The sequence below is a fragment of the Artemia sp. Qi Xiang Cuo genome, chromosome 18 (assembly GCF_049724085.1).
Source record: "Artemia sp. Qi Xiang Cuo chromosome 18, ASM4972408v1, whole genome shotgun sequence".
In the NCBI taxonomy this organism is placed as follows: domain Eukaryota; kingdom Metazoa; phylum Arthropoda; class Branchiopoda; order Anostraca; family Artemiidae; genus Artemia; species Artemia sp. Qi Xiang Cuo.
The window spans coordinates 4,894,014-4,915,942 of NC_142811.1; the positions used below are offsets into that span (position 1 = coordinate 4,894,014).

General features: G+C 34.1%; 1 protein-coding gene across 3 annotated transcripts in view; it reads left to right on the forward strand.

The window, feature by feature from the left end:
• Positions 1-21,929, forward strand: part of jbug (filamin-type immunoglobulin domains fbug) — a 367,002-nt gene that overhangs the window by 269,636 nt on the left and 75,437 nt on the right. For all 3 annotated transcript variants that reach the window (XM_089104337.1, XM_089104338.1, XM_089104339.1), the window contains 5 exons: positions 3,473-3,784; positions 7,766-8,109; positions 10,106-10,304; positions 18,005-18,187; positions 20,916-21,137. In XM_089104337.1, coding sequence (XP_088960463.1) covers positions 3,473-3,784; positions 7,766-8,109; positions 10,106-10,304; positions 18,005-18,187; positions 20,916-21,137 — 1,260 coding nt within the window. The remainder of the gene's footprint in view (positions 1-3,472; positions 3,785-7,765; positions 8,110-10,105; positions 10,305-18,004; positions 18,188-20,915; positions 21,138-21,929) is intronic.

Consider the following 21,929-nt stretch of genomic DNA (forward strand, 5'->3'; position numbering starts at 1 on the left):
CCTTTCATGCTTGATCAGAGATTCAATCACCATCTCCATTCCGCATTATAAATTTTGAATCTTTTACTTACAAAAATTGTGATGATTTTGGATGATAATTATGATGGTCGTACGGATTTTCACGTCAGCCTAGTGCAAAAGGCTTAACTTAACGTTAGCTTAACCTAATTTAACGACTTATCATGGAAAATTAAGTACATAATGTGAAACTCGCTTAATACTTAAGAAATAGATAGTATGCTTATTATAATCGTAATACTCAAGAGAAAAATAATAAAAAAATATATTTTAAAAAATCTGAGACACATTGAGAGAGAAAGAGGATTCGGGGGGGGGGGTATATTTTTTTAAGGTTTTGATCCGGAGAATGGATACGCACTCGCACTTTGTTTTCTATGTGATGAATTGTACGGACAACGAAGACGAAGAACGAAAAAAATAATTAAGAAGACGATTAGACAAGGGTAGCTTAACATAAGAGGTGGTAACAATAATAAAGGGGGTAACTTTCCCAAGTGTTAGGGTAAAAGTAAGAATGTTGTCTTTATTTTAATTCATGATTTTGGTATTCTGAAATTACATTAAGGTTTTGATCCGGAGAATGGATACGCACTCGCACTTTGTTTTCTATGTGATGAACTGTACGGACAACGAAGACGAAGCACGAAAAAAATGTTTAAGAAGACGATCAGACAAGGGTAGCTTAACATAAGGGGTAGTAACAATAATAAAGGGGGTAACTTTCCCAAGTGTTAGGGTAAAAATAAGAATGTTGTCTTTATTTTAATTAATGATTTTGGTATTCTGAAATTACACCTTTCAATTAAAATTCCTTGTTATTTAACTAAAGAATAATCAATAGTTTTTAAAATAGTAACAAGGAATGATAAAAAAATTCCTGAAATTTAGATTATTTTTCCTTCCATCATGAACCTTAATATTTTTAAGTAAAAGGATCTTTTCAAAGCAAAAAAAATCGCAATAGTTTGTTAAATTGAATTAATTTCAATTTATGAGCCAATTAATTATATAATTTATTAGTCAATTAAGATCAATTAATTTCAACCAATAATGTCTATTTTGACTACTCGCTTATTTGCATTATTAATTGTAATACTGAGTTTTTATTTATGAGTTTAGATATATTCTTACCACTTTTGGCGTTTTTGTCACTTGGATTGAACCTGAAGATTTTGTGTTTATTTCTCTTATTCACTTCCAATTCACTTTTATTCACTTCCAATTCACTTTTATTCACTTCCAATTCACTTTTATTCACTTCCAATTCACTTTTATTCACTTCCAATTCACTTTTATTCACTTCCAATTCACTTTTATTCACTTCCAATTCACTTTTATTCACTTCCAATTCCAATATTCGACTCTAAACACGATTTTCATCCTATGGAAGGTGTGATAGCAATTATTTACGGATAGTTTGAGTGTCCATTTGTATGACCGTATTTCAAACAGTAAGCTGTGCCAAAAATGTGGTGCAATAGGACCATCCCTTTAGGACAATAGGAAAATCCAGTGGTCCCCGAATGGGATGCGGAGAGGTTGTAAAAAAAAGATTTAAAGGAAATTGGGACTGCTGGGGAGGGTGTAAAGAGGGAAGCTTTGAAAAGATTGGGATGGGGGAGGAGTGTGTGCATCTATGTTTTTCTCAAGACTTGGTGCTGCAGTGAGTTTAACCCCCACTTACCCCCACTAAACATATCAGGTACATAGGTAATTTTGAAGATCACGCCACCTTTCCATGACGATAAATAACAGTTCGAATAGGGATAAATCCTTTTATTAGACAGTAAAAAAAAACAATAAAAAACATTCTGGATATTTCGATCATCCTCAGCAGAAATACTACTAATGACGTCATTGTTTTTCAAGGGCGTATCCAGGTGGGGGGTTAGGAGGTTTTAACCCCCCCCCCCCAAATGTTTGTTTGACTCGTAAAAATGTAACAAAAATGGACATGGACAAATTTTGTATGCGTTTTTGTGTTTTTTTGTGTAGACCCCCCCCCCTCCCGAAAAAAAATCTTTGAGTAACCCCTCCCGAAAAAAAAATATTTGAGTAACCCCCGTCCCCCCCCAAAAAATCATGGGTACGGCCTTGTTGCTTTTTTACTGTCTAATAAAAGGATTTACACCTATTCGACTGTTATTTATCATATCAGTTATTTATATATTTATGTTATTTATATATTTATCATTTATCATATCATATATAGATTTCTAGATATGCCAAGTATATGAGCTAAAGTACTACATATAACTAATATGCTAAGTGAGTTTAGTACATATGCTAAATTGTTCCGAAGTGGGTACTAATTAACAGCTTTCGACGAAAATTTCGAACTGGGGCTAAATTAACTGTCAACTGCTGTTAAGTTAGACTGTAATATAGTAAAATTCTAGAATTAAGAACATTACCTTTCCAGTGGAGATTAGAAATTAAAGAATATGACGAAAGTATGGGGAGATCTTTGAGGAGTAGGTCAATCTTGTTTCCATTGTATTTCTTATGCTTGCTATGAAATCTGAATGAATATTAAAGAAACTATTGTCAGAAAAAGTGATTATTTACTATATTTAATATAGTATTAATATGATATATACAATAAATAATTATTTGCAATACTTGATAAGGTGACTAGGGAGACAAAACGCACTTCTTGTTGAACAAAAAATTTCTAACGAGTGTAACACAATTTATAATTAAGTTTTTTTTTGCTACCAATGATTTTGAGTGTCTAAATTTTAAATAAGAAGTTAAGTATTTTTATAGAATATTTATTTAATTATTTATCATTAAATAGTTTTAAGTTATTAAAACTGCATTTTGAAATTATATTTTGACTTAAGTTATAAATATAATTAAATTAAATCAGAAATATTTTTTTTTTCAATGGAGACATACTTTATTCACAAAAAAAAAATCAACAAAAAAAGCATGAAGCCCAGTAACCTGAGCTTGTATTGCCACTAACAAAAAAAAAACTTGCATCCATTTACATCAGTGCATTCGGGTTTCCATTTCACAACAAAACAAAAAAAAATATATAAAACAAATTAAACATAGAACTAGTTGAGAGAAAAAAAACCACCATTCATAAACCTGCAGGCTAAGTAGGTATTTTTTGAAGACCATACCCATTTCTATTACGAACAAATAAAAGTTCAAATAGGGATAAGTGAAAACAGATACAGTTCGAATTAGACAGTGAAAAACAGATACAAAAAGTTCTGTATATTTCGACCACATACATCAGTGATCGTCATCAGCAGAAAAACTGATGACAATCACTGATAGTCGAAATATCTGGAAATTTTTTTATTTGTTGTTCACTGTCTAATAAAATGTCTTATCCCTATTTGAACTTTTATTTGTTAAATTATATTTCGATTTTTTTTAATTATACTGAATTATTTTATTTATAATCTTTAATTACTTATATTTTGTCTTTTAGGTGATCATAACGTAACCGTCAAATACAGTTCAATTCCTATTCAGGGTAGTCCGTTCCTAGTCAAAGCTTACGATTCGACTCGAGTCAAAGTGACTGACGTTGGTCCTGGAATTGTTGGAAAGCCTTTCTTTTTTACAATTGACGCGGGGCAAGCTGGTGCTGGAAACTTAGAGATTATTGTCTCTGTTAATGGAAAGCACTTACCTAATTATGTACAGAGTGAAGGCAATGCTAGGTTTCGTGTCAGCTTTCGCCCACAAGAGGCGGCCCTTCATTTGCTCAGCGTAAAATTTAATGGGGAGCCAGTTCAAGGTTTGTTATCATTTAGCGCTGCCTAAGTGTTGGACCTTCAGTGCTTTAGCTTGAGAAGATAGGCATTGAAGACTGCTAGTGCCACTGATAGTCTTAAGTGCCTCTAAGTGTCTGATGACTTCATTAGTAATAAAATTTCATAGACAAGGAGATAATTGATATTATCAATCTACAATACTATGGGAATAAAGTTGAAACTTTTCTATAAGTGATAATCAATCTACATTTCATAAACTCAAGAGCTATGTTAAATACAAATTTTGTCTACACAAAGTAGTCTTAGATTAATTGTTAAAATATTCGAGGGTTAATTATTCTAGATGACTTTAAGAGGGTATTCCTACTGCGGAAATATGCATTCCCTACCCTGCACTGTTTTTAGAATACATGAAAAATCATGTATGCGACAGTTTTGGGTAAACACCAGATTGTGTTGGTTATTTTTCTGCCGACACTGGCGCTAGTTTCTACTTTTGTCATGTTCCGTGCTCTTTGTTTATATTTTGATCTTCTTATTAGATTTAGTTTTTTGTCTATAATAACCTTTGTTATTATTTTAGTATTATCATTTAGTTTCCGTTTTAATCTTATTATTATTTTTATACACCCTGTATTTCTTAAGTCTACCTGCATGAAGAAAAAAGAACTCTCCTAATGACACTACCAAGTGTAAAATGTTTCTGTTACTTTCTAATAACTTGCTAAAATCCTGATAGAAGTATTCTCACCGCCTCCCCAACCAGTCCTGGATTTATGGACCTGGACCTGGAAGGTCTTCCTTTTCGTAATTGAGGTGGGGAAACATAAACCGGATACTTTAATATTATTTGTCTTTAAATGGCCCTTGTTGATGGTCACCCAATTATTTTTTCAGGTAAATGTCCCCTTTTTTCTTTTGTGTGTCCCTTTTCTGTAATTTTCCTTTCTTAATTTCCTTTTTTCTTTTCGTAAAAAATAACGTGATACATGTTAACTGTGCAACTGAGTCATCCGAGCTAAATTCATTAAAATTCAGTCGTATAAAATTCATTATGGGTGAGTCACTCTTTTTTCTGAGATTAAATAAAAAAAAACAAGTTTTTTAAACTGAAAGTAAGGAGCGACATTAAAACTTAAAAGGAACAGAAATTATTCCGTATATGAAAGGGGATGTCCCCTCCTCAAAGCCTCGCTCTTTACGCTAAAGTTTGAATCTGTCACACAACTTTATTTTTTAAAATCATAAAAACTCCTTACTTTCAGTTTAAAAAACTTGTTTTTTTTATTTAATTTCTAATCGTTTTTGAGTTAATGCAGCTTTTATTTTGGCTCCCCGTCTTTGAATAAGAAAATAAAATTTGCATAACAATTGTTTTCTTTTGCTAAATGGCTGTCTCTAAATTTGGTTCTGACGTAATTTACAAATTAACTTACGTAACGAACGTCTATAGTCGTATATTTTTGTTCTGGCAAAAAAATACAAAGTTGCAGATTTTTGCAGGTATGAGCTTGAAACCTATGTAATAGGGTTTTCTGATACGTTGAATCTGACGGTGTGATTTTCATAAAAATGTTTCCTTCCTTCTTTAAAAAATCAGGTAAATTTTCTGAGGTTCGTAGCCTTAGATGCGTAACACTAAACTTAATAAAATGCACATATTTAGAATCAGCATTATAAGCCCGTTCTATTGACACATTTATTGACATCAAAATTCCGTTTTTAAAAGTTTCGATAGCTATTGAGCCGTATCGCTTGTTTTTTTATTGCTTTTTTTTATTACGTATATGTTATTAAGTATATGAGAGGGTTCTCCCCTTTGTCAATACCGCGCTCTTTACGTTAAAAGTTAAAAAAATGTTTAATTCACAAACCCCTGAATCACAAAGGCCGTTTAATTAGAATAAATAGCTCTTTTGAAAGCCCTAAAAAAAAAACTGTAGCGTAAAGAGCGAGGTATTGACTTGGGGGAGAACTCCCTCATATACTTAATAATTTCTGTTCGTTTTAAGTTCTAATGTTGCTTCTTACTTTCAGTTGAAAAAACTTGTTGTTTTAAATTTAATTTCTGATCTTTTTTAAAATAATTTTTGGAAATCCGGCGCCCCCTTCATAGAAATATCCCTTACCCTAAAGAAACATCCTCAACGGAAAGATTCTCCCAAGTAACACCCTCCTCCAGCCCCCCCCCCCCACCAGAAAAAAATCCTCCCTGAAAATGTCTGTATACTTCCAAATAACCAATACAATATGTAAGGAGTGGGCAAAGTTCATAACTTGCAGCCCTTCCCCTGGGAACTGTGGGGGATTAAGTCATCCTAAAAGACATATTTATTAGATTGTCGACTATGCTGAACAAAATTGCTATCTTAAAATTTTAATTGGGTGACTTTGAGAAAAAAATGAGCGTGAGAGGGGGCCTAGTTTCCCTCCATTTTTTTGGTCACTTAAAAAGGGCATTAGAACTTTTAATTTCCGTTTCAATGAGCCCTCCTAGAATATTCTAGGACCACAGGGTCGATACGATCACCCCTGGGAAAAAATAAAAATAAACACGCATCCGTGATCTTTCTTCTGGCAAAAAATACAAAATTCCACATTTTTGTAGATAGGTGCTTGACACCTCTATAGTAGGGTTCTCTTATACTCTGAATATGATGGTGTGATTTTCATTAAGGTTCTATAAATTTTGGGGGGTCTTTCCCCCTTTTTTCCAAAATCAGCCAAATTTTCTCAGGCGCGTAACTTTTGATGGGTAAGATTAAACTTGATGAAACTTATATATTTGAAATCAGAATTAAAATCTAATTCTTTTGATGTATCTATTGGTATCAAAATTCCGTTTTTTAGAGTTCGGTTACCATTGAGCCGGGTCGCTCCGTACTTACAGTTCGTTACCACGAACTGTTTGATCACCCGATTGACAGTAAAACAAAATTCAAGTGAAAATAAAATATATAAAATACAATTCAAACAGAATCTCCTCCTTCTCTCTTATGTTGTTTTCTCTGATTTTTGTTTTCACTTGTCACCTACCGCCCCCTCCTTGTTTAAAAAACATTCTTTTGACCTCGTTTTAGTTGTTGTGTGAAACTCGAATATAATACAGTAAGTCATTTGGTTATATTATCATGTAAACGGTTTGCCCTGTTTTTCTGACTTGGCTGGTAAATATAAAACGATTACAACCTGTATAACTTGAGAGTATTGACTTCATGTTTTGGTATTGGTATTCCTTGGTACGCTGGTAGAGAGGACACTCAGAAGCTACTATATCAACGTTTGGAAGTGGATTTGTCTCTTGATATAATTTCCGCTTGTTTCTACCAGCATAATTACGCCTCGCTCCACCCCGATTGGCCGGCGGGGTAGTTGGAAGTAGTTTTTAGTTATACCAAAATCTTGGTATTATTAATCAGGTGCTATGCTAATTCCAAGATTTTCCAGATGATTTAAGGCAACAGATGTTAGCCTATATTAATAGCCTACAGCTTTTCTCATTTGGTGTAGTAGTGTAAGCTACACTCTACGGGTAGGTAGACACCTATGTCAACATATACGGCATTGGTTTACATATTACGCTAGTAGCCTTCATTCACTAAAGGTGGCCCTTCATTTACTCAGCGTAAAAATTAACGGAGATTCAGTTCAAGTTTGGTAGCTAATATCATAGTTTTTGTTATTTTACACACCCTGTATTTCCTAACCATATATTCATGAAAGTAAAAAAAAAATATGGAAGCAATATATATGGAATATATTGTGTAGTAATATATAGAATCGTTATACTAGAGCCCAAAAATCACCTTTGACTCCCCACCCATTATCCAGAGAAAACTGTCTGTTCCTTCCCTAATAAATGCTTTGCTGTATATGTTATATATTATGTCTACTATGCTTTACTAAAGCTGATTAACAATCCTATGTAGAAAAAGTGGGGTTTCGATTTTGTTACAGAACATAGTTACTAGCTCGGAAAGAAATTATGTCAACTAATTTTCCAGGTTCACCATTTGATTGTTTAATAAGTGAATCCAGCCAGATAGTTGTCTCTGGACCAGCTTTAAAACTTAGTTCTATTCATCAACCTGCATATTTATATATTGAGCCAAAAGCAACAGAAGTTGGTGATGTTATAATAACAGTGTTGTCACCTAGTGACCAAAAAGTACCTGTAAAAATTTCGGGATCGAAAAAGGAGAAGTTAACTGCCGAATTTCAGCCATTTGAAGTTGGGCCACATTCTGTGGCAGTTACGCTAGACCATGAGGCATTGCCAGGAAGTCCATTTACTTGTAATGTTTATGACGTTAAAAAGGTTGCAGTAACTGGCTTAGATCCTGCAAAGGTATTTCATTTTTATTTGTCTTCCATATTCTCTTATCATTTTCTTTTTTTTTATTTTATTCCAACGTTCATTATCTTTCGCTATCTTTTGTTTTATTTTATCTTATTTTATTGTATTTTCGATTTGGTCTTTCCGCTATCGTTAACTATCTTTCGCTTTTATTCAGTTTTTTGTATATGACCCAAACTGTAAATTGGAATAAGATTAATAAAAGCGTTTAATTTCATAAGGATATCCCTAAATAAGTAGAGATAGTAGTAGAGATAGAAGAGTGAAGAGTGACAAAGTAGAGATGAAGAAAACGCCAGTCATTTGCTATCACCTTTTTAGCTTAATACTTTTTATATTTTCACCTTTGTGTTTCGGGTTCACATTTTTATTTATTTACGTTTGGTTTTTGTACTTATTTGTGGAAAAAGGAAATATTTAATCTAAGAGATAAGATAGAACGACAAAAAATAAAATGAAGGACATTATGTTTTTGGTTAAACTGTTTTTTCTTTTTCCTTATATGTATAATCTTCCTAAAGTGGCATTATGTAATTGGTAATGTCTGTAACTCCCAGCCAATTATTGATCTTCTACTCCGAAAACAATCTTCTGCGTTTATACAACGGGTACCTGAAGTAAATCTTTCTTATTGATGATTCGCACTCAATAGGCTTCCGATCCTTACAAATGAGTATATACTACAGTTTTGCGAAGCCTGTCATCCGACAGGTTCTGTTGTTAGTTAAGGGATAATCTGTTACAGAATAACGACAGAAAGTGAAAAAAAAATGAAATTAAAGAAATTAAGACTGCGAATGAAATAACGAATTTTCGTTATTTTGAAATTTCTTTATGAAATAAGCGAAATTAAGACTGCCTGGGATTTTGCTTTTCCTATTTGTTGTGAAATGAGAAGTGGTTCTTTGTTCTGTTTTTCTTTCAATAAAAATTATCTTAAACATTAACTGACTGGAACTGACTACATTTTATAAGTAACAAGGACATTAAAAAAAAAAAATCTGTTTTTGTAATTGGTTTGGTGATAATTCACGCAGCCATACTTGTCTTAAAAAATAAGAAACAATTGAGCCCTCAATTTTTAACGAAAAATGCCTCCGTGTGTACTGATGCTGTTTTTGGTAGCATCGGACACAATTTTAAAAAATAGAAATGTGAGTGAAAAATAAGAAAAAATAAGCTAAAATATTTGGCATCAAACAGTTTAAGAAAAAGTAGCTTTCTTTAAAATAAAAACATCAACAATTTTAATGAGCTAGTTTCCCGTATTTATTTTCAAAAATTCACGTTGAAACATTTACATAGGTCTGATACTGCTCTAAAAACTTCCTAGTTTTGAAACAGACCCCCAAACATTCCCCCCCTGACTCAATATAAGCAAAAAAAGTCGAATCAAAATGAAAAATCGGATCAAAGTGGACAACTTCCCATTTTTGAAATAATTTGAAAACTAATTTACTTTAATGACCTAAATTTTCTTTGTTGCATTATTTTTTTATTTTTATTCAATTTCATACAAAAGTTTATAAAAATCGATGACTGAATTAAACTTACTTAAATTCAGTGGTGGCCCATGCCGCCAATGAAACGACTTAGAAGAACTTATCGAAACAGGTTAACAATTTAATTCAATAAATTTATAACTGAATTGGGTAACGCTTTACGAAGGAAACGAAGTTAAGTTTGCGTATATTCTCACGAGTGATAAAAAATTTTTATTTAGAATTTTGTAAAAGTTTAAAAATAATTTACTTTATTCATTTCAAATATAATTTAAATTCGTTTTCGGCAGTATTTTCCCTTTTAAGTAAATTTTATTTGGAAATATATAAAGCTGATGATAAAACCTAATTAAAGTTTAATTAATGCAATTGTCTTAATCTGTCGTAGTGTTATTCTGTGTTTGTGCATTGTGACCAATGATTTTGCTTTATTGACTCTTTAACTTCTGACTACCCGTTGATGCATGGTAAACTTTCTTTTTCAGGTAAAGTTCCCTGTAACGTTCAGTGTTGATGCTTCTCAAGCTGGCGAGGGAACGCTAGAGCTCGTCATCACTACTGCAAAAGGAAGTGTTAAAGCTGACGTCAAAGCCGTAAGTCGTGGGCTGTATGACGTCACGTTTGTCCCCGTTGAACCTATACCTCATTTTGTCAATATTACTTTTAATGATGAAGATGTTATTGGTAAGTGAAATTTTATACGCTATTATTTTAAAATACGAATTTTAACAATTGGGCTGATTTTCAGTTTTCCAGTTACTGTTTTCAATTAACTGGAAACTGGATTTCCAGTTTTATGTTAGAAAAGAGAGAGAGAGAGAGAGAGAGAGAGAGAGAGAGAGAGAGAGAGAGAGAGAGAGAGAGAGAGAGAGAGAGAGAGAGAGAGAGAGAGAGAGAGAGAGAGAGAGAGAGAGAGAGAGAGAGAGAGAGAGAGAGAGAGAGAGAAAGGGGCTCCTAAAATTTAGAAAAATTGTTTGGAGAGCAGCCCTGTGCCAAAAGATCCAAAATTTACACACGAGACATACCTGGATGCAAGAAACAGGTCTATATTCGCTAAGGTGGGTCCAAAGGACCCATTGTTTCAAAAGTTTAATAAGTAGTGACTTCAAAATTGCTTGAAATCTCAGACCTACCCACTCCCTAAATAACAATTGTTTCAGTTTTGAGTAATTATTTAATTTTTAATTTTGAATCAGTATGTGTTTGCCTTCGCACCCGCATGCTCAATGTTTGATCCTAAACAACGTATGAAGCCATAGAATTCCTCGTTTTTAACTATTCATAAAACAATACCCACAAACAAAGTATGTGTGGCTTGCAATTTTCAATATCCGGTGAACCCTCTAAGTGCCAGCATCCTTTTTTCATACCAGTTTTGCCTTGTAAATTTCAAGTCTTATTTATCAATATTATCAATAAACAGTTCCATCCAGGCACGATTTAGAAGGTGGTACATGGTTAAGAACTTTCTCTTAAAAATTAAAGTTGATCCAAAATCCATGTTTGTCTCTATGCTTATGTACCAGGACCGATCTGAAGCGCATATTGTCTGAGATTGGTTAATTCCAAAAAAATTGTTTGATGAGGTAAATATTTGACGAAAAAGAGGCTTAAAGATGAAATTTCTTCAAAAATGAAGAAACAAATAGAACAAAAAAACAGGAAATTTTCAGTGAGTAAGCCTCAACACGGGGGAGGGAGGTATATGTTAGAACCGCCGCAAGAAAGAAATAAAATGTTTCTTTAATCACACAAAAACCACTCTGTTTGGAGATAGACTTTGGAAAAATGTTCGCTCAATTATCGGCGAACTCCAAATCTTGAAATTGAGTCCTTGATGTAATCCTATCGTATATCGTTTATGAAGTGGTTAGGACCGTTCTTGGCCCAGCTATAGACTACTGACAGCACATATGCTATGGATTTCTAAATGCTAATATATATCCTACAGTTTGCCCTTATCTTACTTTTTAAATGTGTTAAGTAACAACCGACATAATTTTTAATCTTTTAAATAATATCTTAAATCGTGATTGAAAACTGTTTGCGTACATTTCAATGGTAGCAAGGGATTTAACCCTCATTAATTCAGTGGGTGAAGAGAAAATACCAGATATTTTGACAAAGACCTATGCTAAGTAGTCTTCAGTGCTCTATATATATATATATATATATATATATATATATATATATATATATATATATATATATATATATATATATATATATATATATATATATATATATATATATATATATATATATATATATATATATATATATATATATATATATATATATATATATATATATATATATATATATATATATATATATATATATATATATATATATATATATATATATATATATATATATATATATATACATATATATATATATATATATATATATATATATATATATATATATATATTTATAATATTATTAATATTATATATAAAATATATATATAATTTTATTAATAAACCGTCTTACAACCAACAGAAAAAGGCGGAGCACAAACAAGACAAGAAAGAAAAGAAAAAGAAATACAAACAGAAAGAACTACATAACAACATAACTATTTGAGAAGGTGGACTTACTCGTGGTCCAGCAGCTCTAGTTTTTTCACGTAATTCTGAATTACCTCCTCCACGGCACTCAGAGGCTAAGCAATTCCATAATTCTCAACAATATGGTAGTTTCTAACAAAAGGCAGCACTAGAAGCAGATATCAGGCATACTTGAAAAATACCGACCTTATGTCTTTCTTGTTTTGTGCACTCAGGAGCTTCCAAAAAGGAGACAGGTACAAGACATGAGGCAAAGCTACTGCATTATGAAGACGAGCCATATATTTACGGCTTGAATTGCGACGGCTAGTGACAACACCTGCATAGGCAATGTACACTTTTTTAGAAAGGTGTTCAATAAGCAAAGACTGGGTTTCTCGAAGATTACGACCAATTGGCGGGCCAAAATACGTAACGTGACTAGACGGTGTGACGGTAATTCCTAAAAGCCTGACTGAGCATTATCTTCAGGGCAATTAAAAAACAAAACAGCAGACTTTTCTACTAAACTGCAAACCAATATCTGCATAACTTTTTTCAAGCCGTGAGAATTAATTTTCTAATAAAGAAAGCAGCCGAGACAGATTTAAAAGATCATCTGCAAAACCCAGAAATGATGAGTCAATATACTTGCAAATATAACTCGGAGAGATAACCTGTTGTGCATCATTAACACTGTTATTATACAAAGTAGGAGACGTTATAACCCCTTGCTTATTCCCTTAGGTAAAGACACCTCCCCACTAAGCTCACCATCTTGCAAACGAACACGAACCTTGAGGTTCCTATACATATCACGTAGTGATCTTACAATAGAAAAATGCACGCCCTGCTTACACAGTTCTACCATAATCTGGACATGAATCCCAGAGTCAAAAGCTCTCCTGACATCATGACCTAAGATCAAAGTTTCTCGCGAGAGATGAGCATCAAGTAATATGTTAGCAAGAATATAAAGTACATGGGTGCACCCGAGGCCTTTTCAAAAACCAACTGGTGTGGAGGCATCTCACACTTATCATAAATCTCATCAAACACAACGATCTCAAATAGTTTACAAAATTCTCAAGATATTGTTACTTGCCAATACGAAGAAGGCTGTTCGGCTGGCTTCCCCTTCTTTAATATCGGGATAACCATATGCACATTAAAGCAACTCGGGCTTTACCTTGTGTTAAAATCGTCTGAAACACAAGGGCACTGTGATAGTAAAGATCATAACCTCCAAAAGAAAGATGTAGAGCAAAAATACTATCGCAGCCTTTCGAGTATGTCTTTTTCAGCTTTTTAACGGCCTGACAAATTAAGATTGCTGACACTGAGAAATCGTCGAAGGTACCGGTAAGCATAGAAACCAGCTTATTTTCGTAATTAGACTGCAGAACTGGATCTGGCGCTTTGAACTCGGAATGAAAGTAAGCACTCCACTGATTAGCAGAAATATTAGACGTAGGCTTAGCTTCTTCAGGCTTAGACCGAAGCAACCAAATAAGGTTCGGATTCTTACTGAGCTTTCGCACAAACTTTTCTTTGAGGGTTGCACGGTGGGTATCTAACGCTTTATTGAACTTTCGTATAGTATGGATTCGAATCTCGTTCACTATTCCACTTCTTGGCATCCCGCTATCATGCCAAACTTTCAGCCACAGATTCGCTGACGCACAAGCCGCTGTTAGCTTCGGACTTCTAGACCACCTTTTTGACCTGCGATCTATTACGGATACGTTTCACAGGAACTGCTACACTCTCCGCGACACGCAGAACATGCGACATTTCTGCAGAGCACATGTTTATTTGCAGACGTATTTCCTTTTCATTGTAATACGAGTTTGTATTTCTCTGCAACAGATAGAAGGGATCTTTTATTTTATTCAGGAAGTAGCCGCAAAGAGATCATTCGACACTTGTTTCCAGTCACCGTATGCTCTTTATTGGGATTTCAACGGACCCGGCAACTTTGGACAGTCCAGTATCATTGACAATGACAAAGGCAAGTGGTCAGAATATGAACCACCAGCTGCAACTTTTACTTCGTCACTCACCGGGAAGTTCGTTAACACAAGGTAAAGATTTGAGAAGTTGTTGGCCACACTGATAAATGTATAAGCTTTATCCTTATCAAAGACATTTAACTGATCAGAAAGGGAGCCTATACCGATTTGATTCCTTTCAGATTCGGTATTAAGTAGGTCACAGTTGAAGTCCCCTATTAATAGAACTTTCGTATTCCCAGACATTTGAGCCTTCACTAAACAGCTCAGCTGAGTAGACGCAGCCGTGAACGCAGACGCTGTCCGAGAGGCTAGATCTATAATTAGTAGGAGGATAAACATTTATAATCATTATATCGTGAACTTTATACCGATATACCGAACTTATATCGATAAACTTTATACCGAACATTATACCGAACATTATATCGATAAACATTATATCGTGAACTTTAACAGCGAGGAAGTGTTTACTTGATGCTAAAGGTTCAGCCTGAAGAGACTTTCTCACCAAAGTGGCTAAACCACCAGATGTCCGACCTCTGGATTTCACACGTTCAGCTGGCCGAATAAAGCACTGGAATAAACTTGAGAACTTGAGCAGGTTAGTATTGTCCTCGGAAATCAGGTGCTCTTGTATACCCTATAATTTAGTCTGGGAGTCTTAGGTCCTCAGGTGAAAGAGGGATCCACGCTTAGTTTAGTGCAATTCTAAAATAATTTCTAAATAATTGGTTGGGCAAAAACATATTCATTAGTGACACAAATAAGCACTTTAAAGTAGCAAATTCCTGACTGAAAAGCGCTTTAAAATAATGAATTCATAACTTAAACATATTCAATAACTACAGACACATAAAATGTGAATACATAACTACAGACACATAAAATACCACATATAAGATGGTAATGACATACTATTGACTTCAAACAGTTTGACTCAAAGTCCACCATATTCAAGAAATATTTTGAATATGGCCATACTCAACATTTGAATATATTCAACATTTGATCATATTCACGCACATTTGAGCATATTCTTGACCATATTAAACATTTGAGAATACACGAAGTGAGATTTTGAAATAAACATTGTTACAATAGGATTCATAATTGCCCCAAAATAGAGATTATCGGTGTGGTGAGTAGAGGCCACCAACAAAATAATATTTGGAAACTACCATAGCCTTCCAAGAACTATAACCATTGACCTAAATCTGAATCATTCATCAGTATTTTCAAAAATGAATTTTTAAAAAAATCGACAAATATAGTTGGTAAATGAAAATTAAATTTTTAAGATATCAGAAAACTAGCAAAACCAGCCAAAAACTTTAAAATTTGACTTAAAACCTGAATCAATTTTTAATGTTCTCTAAAAGAAACCTGAAAAATTAGCTTGAGGAATTTGAACAACAAATTTGAAAAATATCTGAAAATACCAAGCATACTGAAAACTAGGACAATTAATTTAAAATCTGAATTATTTATTAATATTTCCCCCAAAAAATTCAACAAGACTTCTATAAGAGTTTAGAAATGTCAACCGTCATTTCTTAAATGGAGAAGAAATAGACTAAATCCTGAAACTTAAGAAAAACTTTAATAAAGAACAAATTCAGAAAAACTTGAATCAAATTTGAATCAAAACACCAGCATAAAACTAAGCATAAAAAACCCCTAATAAAACACCAACATAAGAACAGCTAATAAAACGTTAACAACTCAAAACTCTAACAACAATTACCGCAACAAAGACTGATAAGGCTATGGTGGCACCCTAGTCTAAGAGGAGTATCCTCTACAAGCGTGGCACATAGCCTGTCAAAAGTCACCAAAAATATAAAAGAAAATCCCAAGGCTTTCTGGAATTTTGTAAGTTCCAAGCAACAAGACCAACCTGGCATCCCAGCTCTAATAGATACCTTATCTGGAAAAAAAATTAGAAGGTCCCACTGAAAATGCCATCTGGAAAATGCATTGGAAATGCACTGGAAAATGCACTGGAAATGACGCAAAAATATCATTTTGCATCAGTTTTTACACCACAATCGGAAAATAGAAGTGAAGCAGCACCAATAGAGGAAGAAAATGTTGACTTCTCAGTGATAAATTTTGATGGAAAGTCTATGTACCAAAAACTTAAAAAGCTAAAAACAAATAAATCTGAAGGCCCAGGCGACATACATCCTCGCATTCTGAAAGAACAAGCAGCACAAGTCACAAGAATCATATCTCTCATCTTTATGGCATCTCTAGATACAGAAAAACTCCCTAGTATCTGGAAAATGGGAATTATCACCCCAACATTCAAGAAAGGTGAAAAACGAAACCGAATTAACTACAGGCCCTAATAAGTTTTACATGTGTCACTTGTGAAATCCTCGAGTCCATCATAGCAGACATATTACTAGAATACCTTCTAACCGAAAAGTTAATCAACAAAAATTAGTTTGGATTCTTAAGACATAGGTCAGCTGAATCCTAACTACTTCTAGTTATAAACACCTGGAGACTAAACCTCCACAAAGGCATATAAGTCAACGCAATATACCTCGATCTTAGTAAACCCTTCGATAAAGCTTCTGATTAAAAGCTCCTTCATAAGTTAAGAAACCTTGGTATTGCGGGTGAAACTCTTGGCTGGATTACGAACTTTCTGGCAGGCAGAACTCTAGGGGTGAAAGTTGATGGCCACATTAGCACAGTTGTGACAAAAGTATCTAGCAGTATTCCACTAGGCAGCGTCATCGGGCCCCTGCTCTTCAGTCTTTTTGTAAATAACCTGCCTGACAATATTGACTCAGATATCGCACTCTATGCTTTTATACAAAGCTTTTTAGACCTATCAAATGCCCAAATGATATTCAAGAACTGCAGACCGACTTGAACAAGATAGCCGAATGGATGAGGACATCGAAAATGGAGGTCAACACAAAACAAAAGCTCTCACTCCTTTCTTGGACCACATAATTTCAAGTCAACTTGTAGCTTTAACACCAGTTTAATGCCAAAAACATCTTTTGAGTGGGACCTCGGAGTAACAATAGACAGTGAGCTAAGTCACCAGCCACTGCGAATCCATCGTGAGTAAAGCTTCGAAAGTAGTTGGACTTATTCCTAGAAACTTCACCCTAAGCGATCCTCAGCTTTTTTCAACTCTATTCAAGTCTCTGGTTCGGCTCATCATTGAATATGGTCACACGACAATAAGACCTCGCATTCAAAAAGATATTGATGCACTTGAGAAGATTCAGTGAAGAGCAACCGAATCTGTACCAAAACTAAGAGGCCTCTCCTACTGTGAACGATTAGAAAAGCTGTCACTTCCTTTCATCTCCTATAGACTCCTCCGAGGTGATCTTATTGTTGCTATGTTTTTTTTTTCAATAAATCGTTCTTCTTCTTCTTCTTATGTCACAAGCACTACAAGAACATTGGACCAGAGGTAATACTCTTCTTCCAAACAAACAATCTGCGAGGACACAACTTTAAGCTAAAACAAAACACTTTCAATAAAGAAGTTGGAAGGTGGACCTTCTCAAACCGAGTAGTCAAGGAATGAAACAACCTCCCCCAAAAAGTAGTTATGGCTGACTCTACCGACTCTTTCAAGAATAGTTACAAGTTTTTTTAGTGAATGTAAGTTTTTATAGAGGCAAAAGCCTTTTTATTGTAATATATTATTATTATTAAGAAGTAGACTAAATTCACCAGCCACAAACAAGGGTGATAGCAGCTGGTGAAACGGGGGGGGGGGGGAATGAAATCCGTATTTTGTGTATTATTTATATTAATTTTTTTTTTTTTATTTTAGGAAGTCCATTTCAATGCGAAGTATCTGACCACACTCCGGTTGAAAAGAAGTTAATCAAGAAAAATGAAACAACATTAATAAGTGCATATGGGCAAGGCCTGAAAGAAGTTCCAAGGGGTTTACCTGCTATTTTTGAAGTTGATAAAAAAGGAAAAGATGGAGAAATAGATATCAGGATTAAAGGTATTTCTTGTTTTCCATCCCAGTTCCACTGTTCATTAAAGGATTGGACTAAATCCACCTTTATCTTAATAGGACACGTTAATATCATAAATTGTTGTAGTAGCGCATTATAATAGTATTTTATATATTAAAATATAATTGATTGATAATATTTTTATAGTAATTTAAATGTGTCAGCACATTTAGATGTAGGTTAAGGTTGCAGGGTTTTTGAGTAACTGGTGAACAAGTGACGATTATTGTTGTTATTCTATTTTTTTGGTTTTTGTTGTTAATTTTGCTACAGATGAATTTTGATGTTGATTTTGATGTGAAGCCCCTTCTTTTTTGGATCTCGATGGCAAAATCATCGAAGGTGAACTGAATGTTCAAGGTGCATTTATTTCATATTTTGCGAATATTGGTAAAAGGACCGCTTCGGCTGTTGGTTCTTCTCCTTCAGGATCCAAATTCAGGTCTTATCTTTGGCCACCTTGTATGAAGTCAATGTTTTGGGAACCAGCGACGGAGAAAGAAATTGCTAAAATTGTTATGGGATTGAAGAATTGTTCGTCGTCTGGCCCTGATAATATTCCAACTAAAGTAATTAAGTTCATACTTCCTTCCATTATTTCTCCCTTAACAAAACTTATTAACCTCTCCTTTCAGCATGGTATTTTCCCGAATAGTCTCAAGCATGCTCGAGTCATCATATTATATAAAGGAAGGACACGAAATGAGCCAGGCAACTATCGGCCAATTTCTTTGTTGTCTGTGTTTAGCAAAATATTTGAGAAGGAGATGCCTTCTCGTCTTAACAATTTTCTTACTTCTAAAGATTTTTTTTCACGAATTTCAAGTTGGTTTTCGAGCAAATCATTCAACTGAGCGGGCTTCTGCAGTTTTACTTAATTATCTTCACTCTGCCCTAGACTCCCTTTTGATTCCTGCTGCTTTGTTTCTGGATGTTCGTAAAGCCTTCGATTCTTTAATTCGATTCTTTTTGCGTCTCATTTGACATGGAACACCCTTCCCGGTTCGGCTCGAGAATGCCACTCGTTTGGCACCTTCAAAAGACTAGTAATTTTTTTTTTTTCATGTGATTAATTTTCTTTGCTTTTGCCTGCTGCCAATAGTTTTTTTTTTTTTTTTTTTTTTTTTTTTTTTTTTTTTTTGCGCATATTAGGGGGTTCGCCCCCTAATCAATACCTCGCTCTTTACGCTAAAGTTCGAATTTTGTTCCAATTCTTTAAAAAAGACCTTTTAATCACAAAAGCCGTTAATTAGAATAAATAGCTCTTATGAAAGTATTAAAAATCTTTGGCTTAAAGAACGAGGTATTGACTAGGGGGTGAACCCAATCATACACGTAATATTTTCTGCTCGTTTTAAGTTTTGATGTTGCTCCTTACTTTCAGTTGAAAATCTTGTATTTTTTATATATAATTTCTGATCTTTTTTTAAGTAATGCTGGGAAATCCGGCACCCCCTTCAAAACAATGTCCCTTCCCACATGAAAACTTCCTCCATGTAAAGATCCTCCCACATAACCCCCGACCCACCCACCCTCCGCTACCAGAAAAAATCCCCCTGAAAATGTCTGTATAATTCTCAATAACCAATACTATATGTTAACATTGGGTAAAATTCATAACTTTCAGCCCTCCCCCTAGAGACTTTGGGGGATTAAGTCATCCTAAAAGACATATTTATCATATTTTCGACCATGCTGAACAAAATGGCTATCTCAAAATTTTGATCGGGTGACTTTAGGGAAAAAATGAGCGTGGGAGGGGCTCTAGGTGCCCTCCATTTTCGGTCTCTTAAAAAGGGCACTAGAACTTTTATTTCCGTTCCAGTGAGCCCTCCCACGATATTCTAGGACCACTGGGTCGATACAATCACCCCTTGGGGAAAAAAAAACAAACAAATAAACACGCATCCGCAATCTTTCTTCTGGCAGAAAATACAAAATTCCACATTTTTGCAGATAGGAGCTTGAAACCTCTAAAGTAGGGTTCTCTGATACGCTGAATCTGATGGTGTGATTTTCATTAAGGTTTTATAGCTTTTAGAAGGTCTTTCCCCTTTTTTCGAAAATAAGCCAAATTTTCGCAGGCACGTAACTTTTGATGGGTTGGCCTAAACTTGATGAAACTTATATATTTGAAATCAGCATTAAAATCTGATTCTTTTGATGTATCTATTGGTATCAAAATCTCTTTTTTAGAGTTACGGTTACTATTGAGCCGGGTTGCTTCTTACTTACAGTTCGTTACCACGAACTGTTTGATAATGGAACAGATGAAAACTTAATTATCGTGTTCAAAAATAATATTTTTTTGTCATCCAACGCAATTTTTAGTTTGCGTTTTTAATCCCCTGTTTCTATCTTACATGAATAAGTTGCTCTTCTTGGAAATATCCTCAAATTTCAGTAAACTTGCACAATACACATTTTGGCTTACTTTTTGAATGTAATGTTTGTCGTAGGCGTTTGGATTTGCGCATAAGGTTAAAACCTCGTTCGAGTGGATATCCAAATTGCCAGTGTAGGAGAATAGTTTGTTTCAGTCCGAGTTCGGGACTCGGACTATTCAGTCCGAATTTCACCCGAATCAGTACTCCTAATCCGTTATATAAATTCTTGTGTCATCGTTTTGTGTCAGCCCATTGTATCAACCCATGCTTATGTATCAACCCATCATTTTGTATAAATCTCGCAACCCATGCTTATTCTATGTTTCAGATGCACACGGAGATTTAGTCCCTGTGAAAATCAGTCCACGGAGTGGTAATATAGTCCGAGCAGAATATCGGCCCGATATTGTGGGAGTATGTGAAGTATATGTTCTGCATAATGGGAAGTCAATAACACCCCAGCCTTACCAGATTGAGGTGACTGATCCAAGTGCTTTGAGAGTCATACATGTTGATGATGCTGTGGCAGGGAAAGAGAGTAGTTTTACTGGTAAGGCGTTTTGACCTCTTTAAATAGTTGTGTTTGACTTCGTCTGTATTGGTCATAGTGCATTGTGTAGTGAATCTATATAGCTGGTTTAGTCATGTAAGAAATGTCAAAAGTAAGCAGGTAATGCTATTGTTGTGGGTGCCATCCTACAGCTATTGGTCGTTTGAAAGGGAGTTAGGCGTGATCTCAGCATGGAATGTTATAAGGAAGAATCTTAGCATAAAGTATGAACCGTTAGCATAAGATATGAAGGTGCAAAATTATTATGATATTTACCAAAGACAAAAAAGTAAACCAAAAATACTTAAAATATTTTTTTCTCAAAACATGGTAAAAAATAAAAGATTTTTTTTCTGTGCTACACAAAAATAACCACCCCCGCTTTGTGTTTATTCTTAAAAAGTTAAACTTTCACATTAGTTAATGTGACTAACATGAGTTAAATTTTGACATTAGTTAATTAGTTAATGCGGTTACTTTTAAGATAGTTAATTTTTAAGTTATTTGGAGATAAAAAGCATAGACATTTTTTAAGCCTCTTTTTTAAGCAAATTTTTTTTTTAAGATAAAAAGCATCTTTCAAAAGAATTTTCATTTATTTACTGTTACTTTCGTTTAGTATTTTTTCTTTTGAAAAAACAAATTACACTATATATCATGCTAATGGATAGTAATAAAGTATACTTAAACATATTGAATATACTAATTAACACATTAAACATACAAATTGGAAGACACGGATAAAAGAGGTATAGCCTGTACAATTTAATTTAATAATAATAATATAAACAA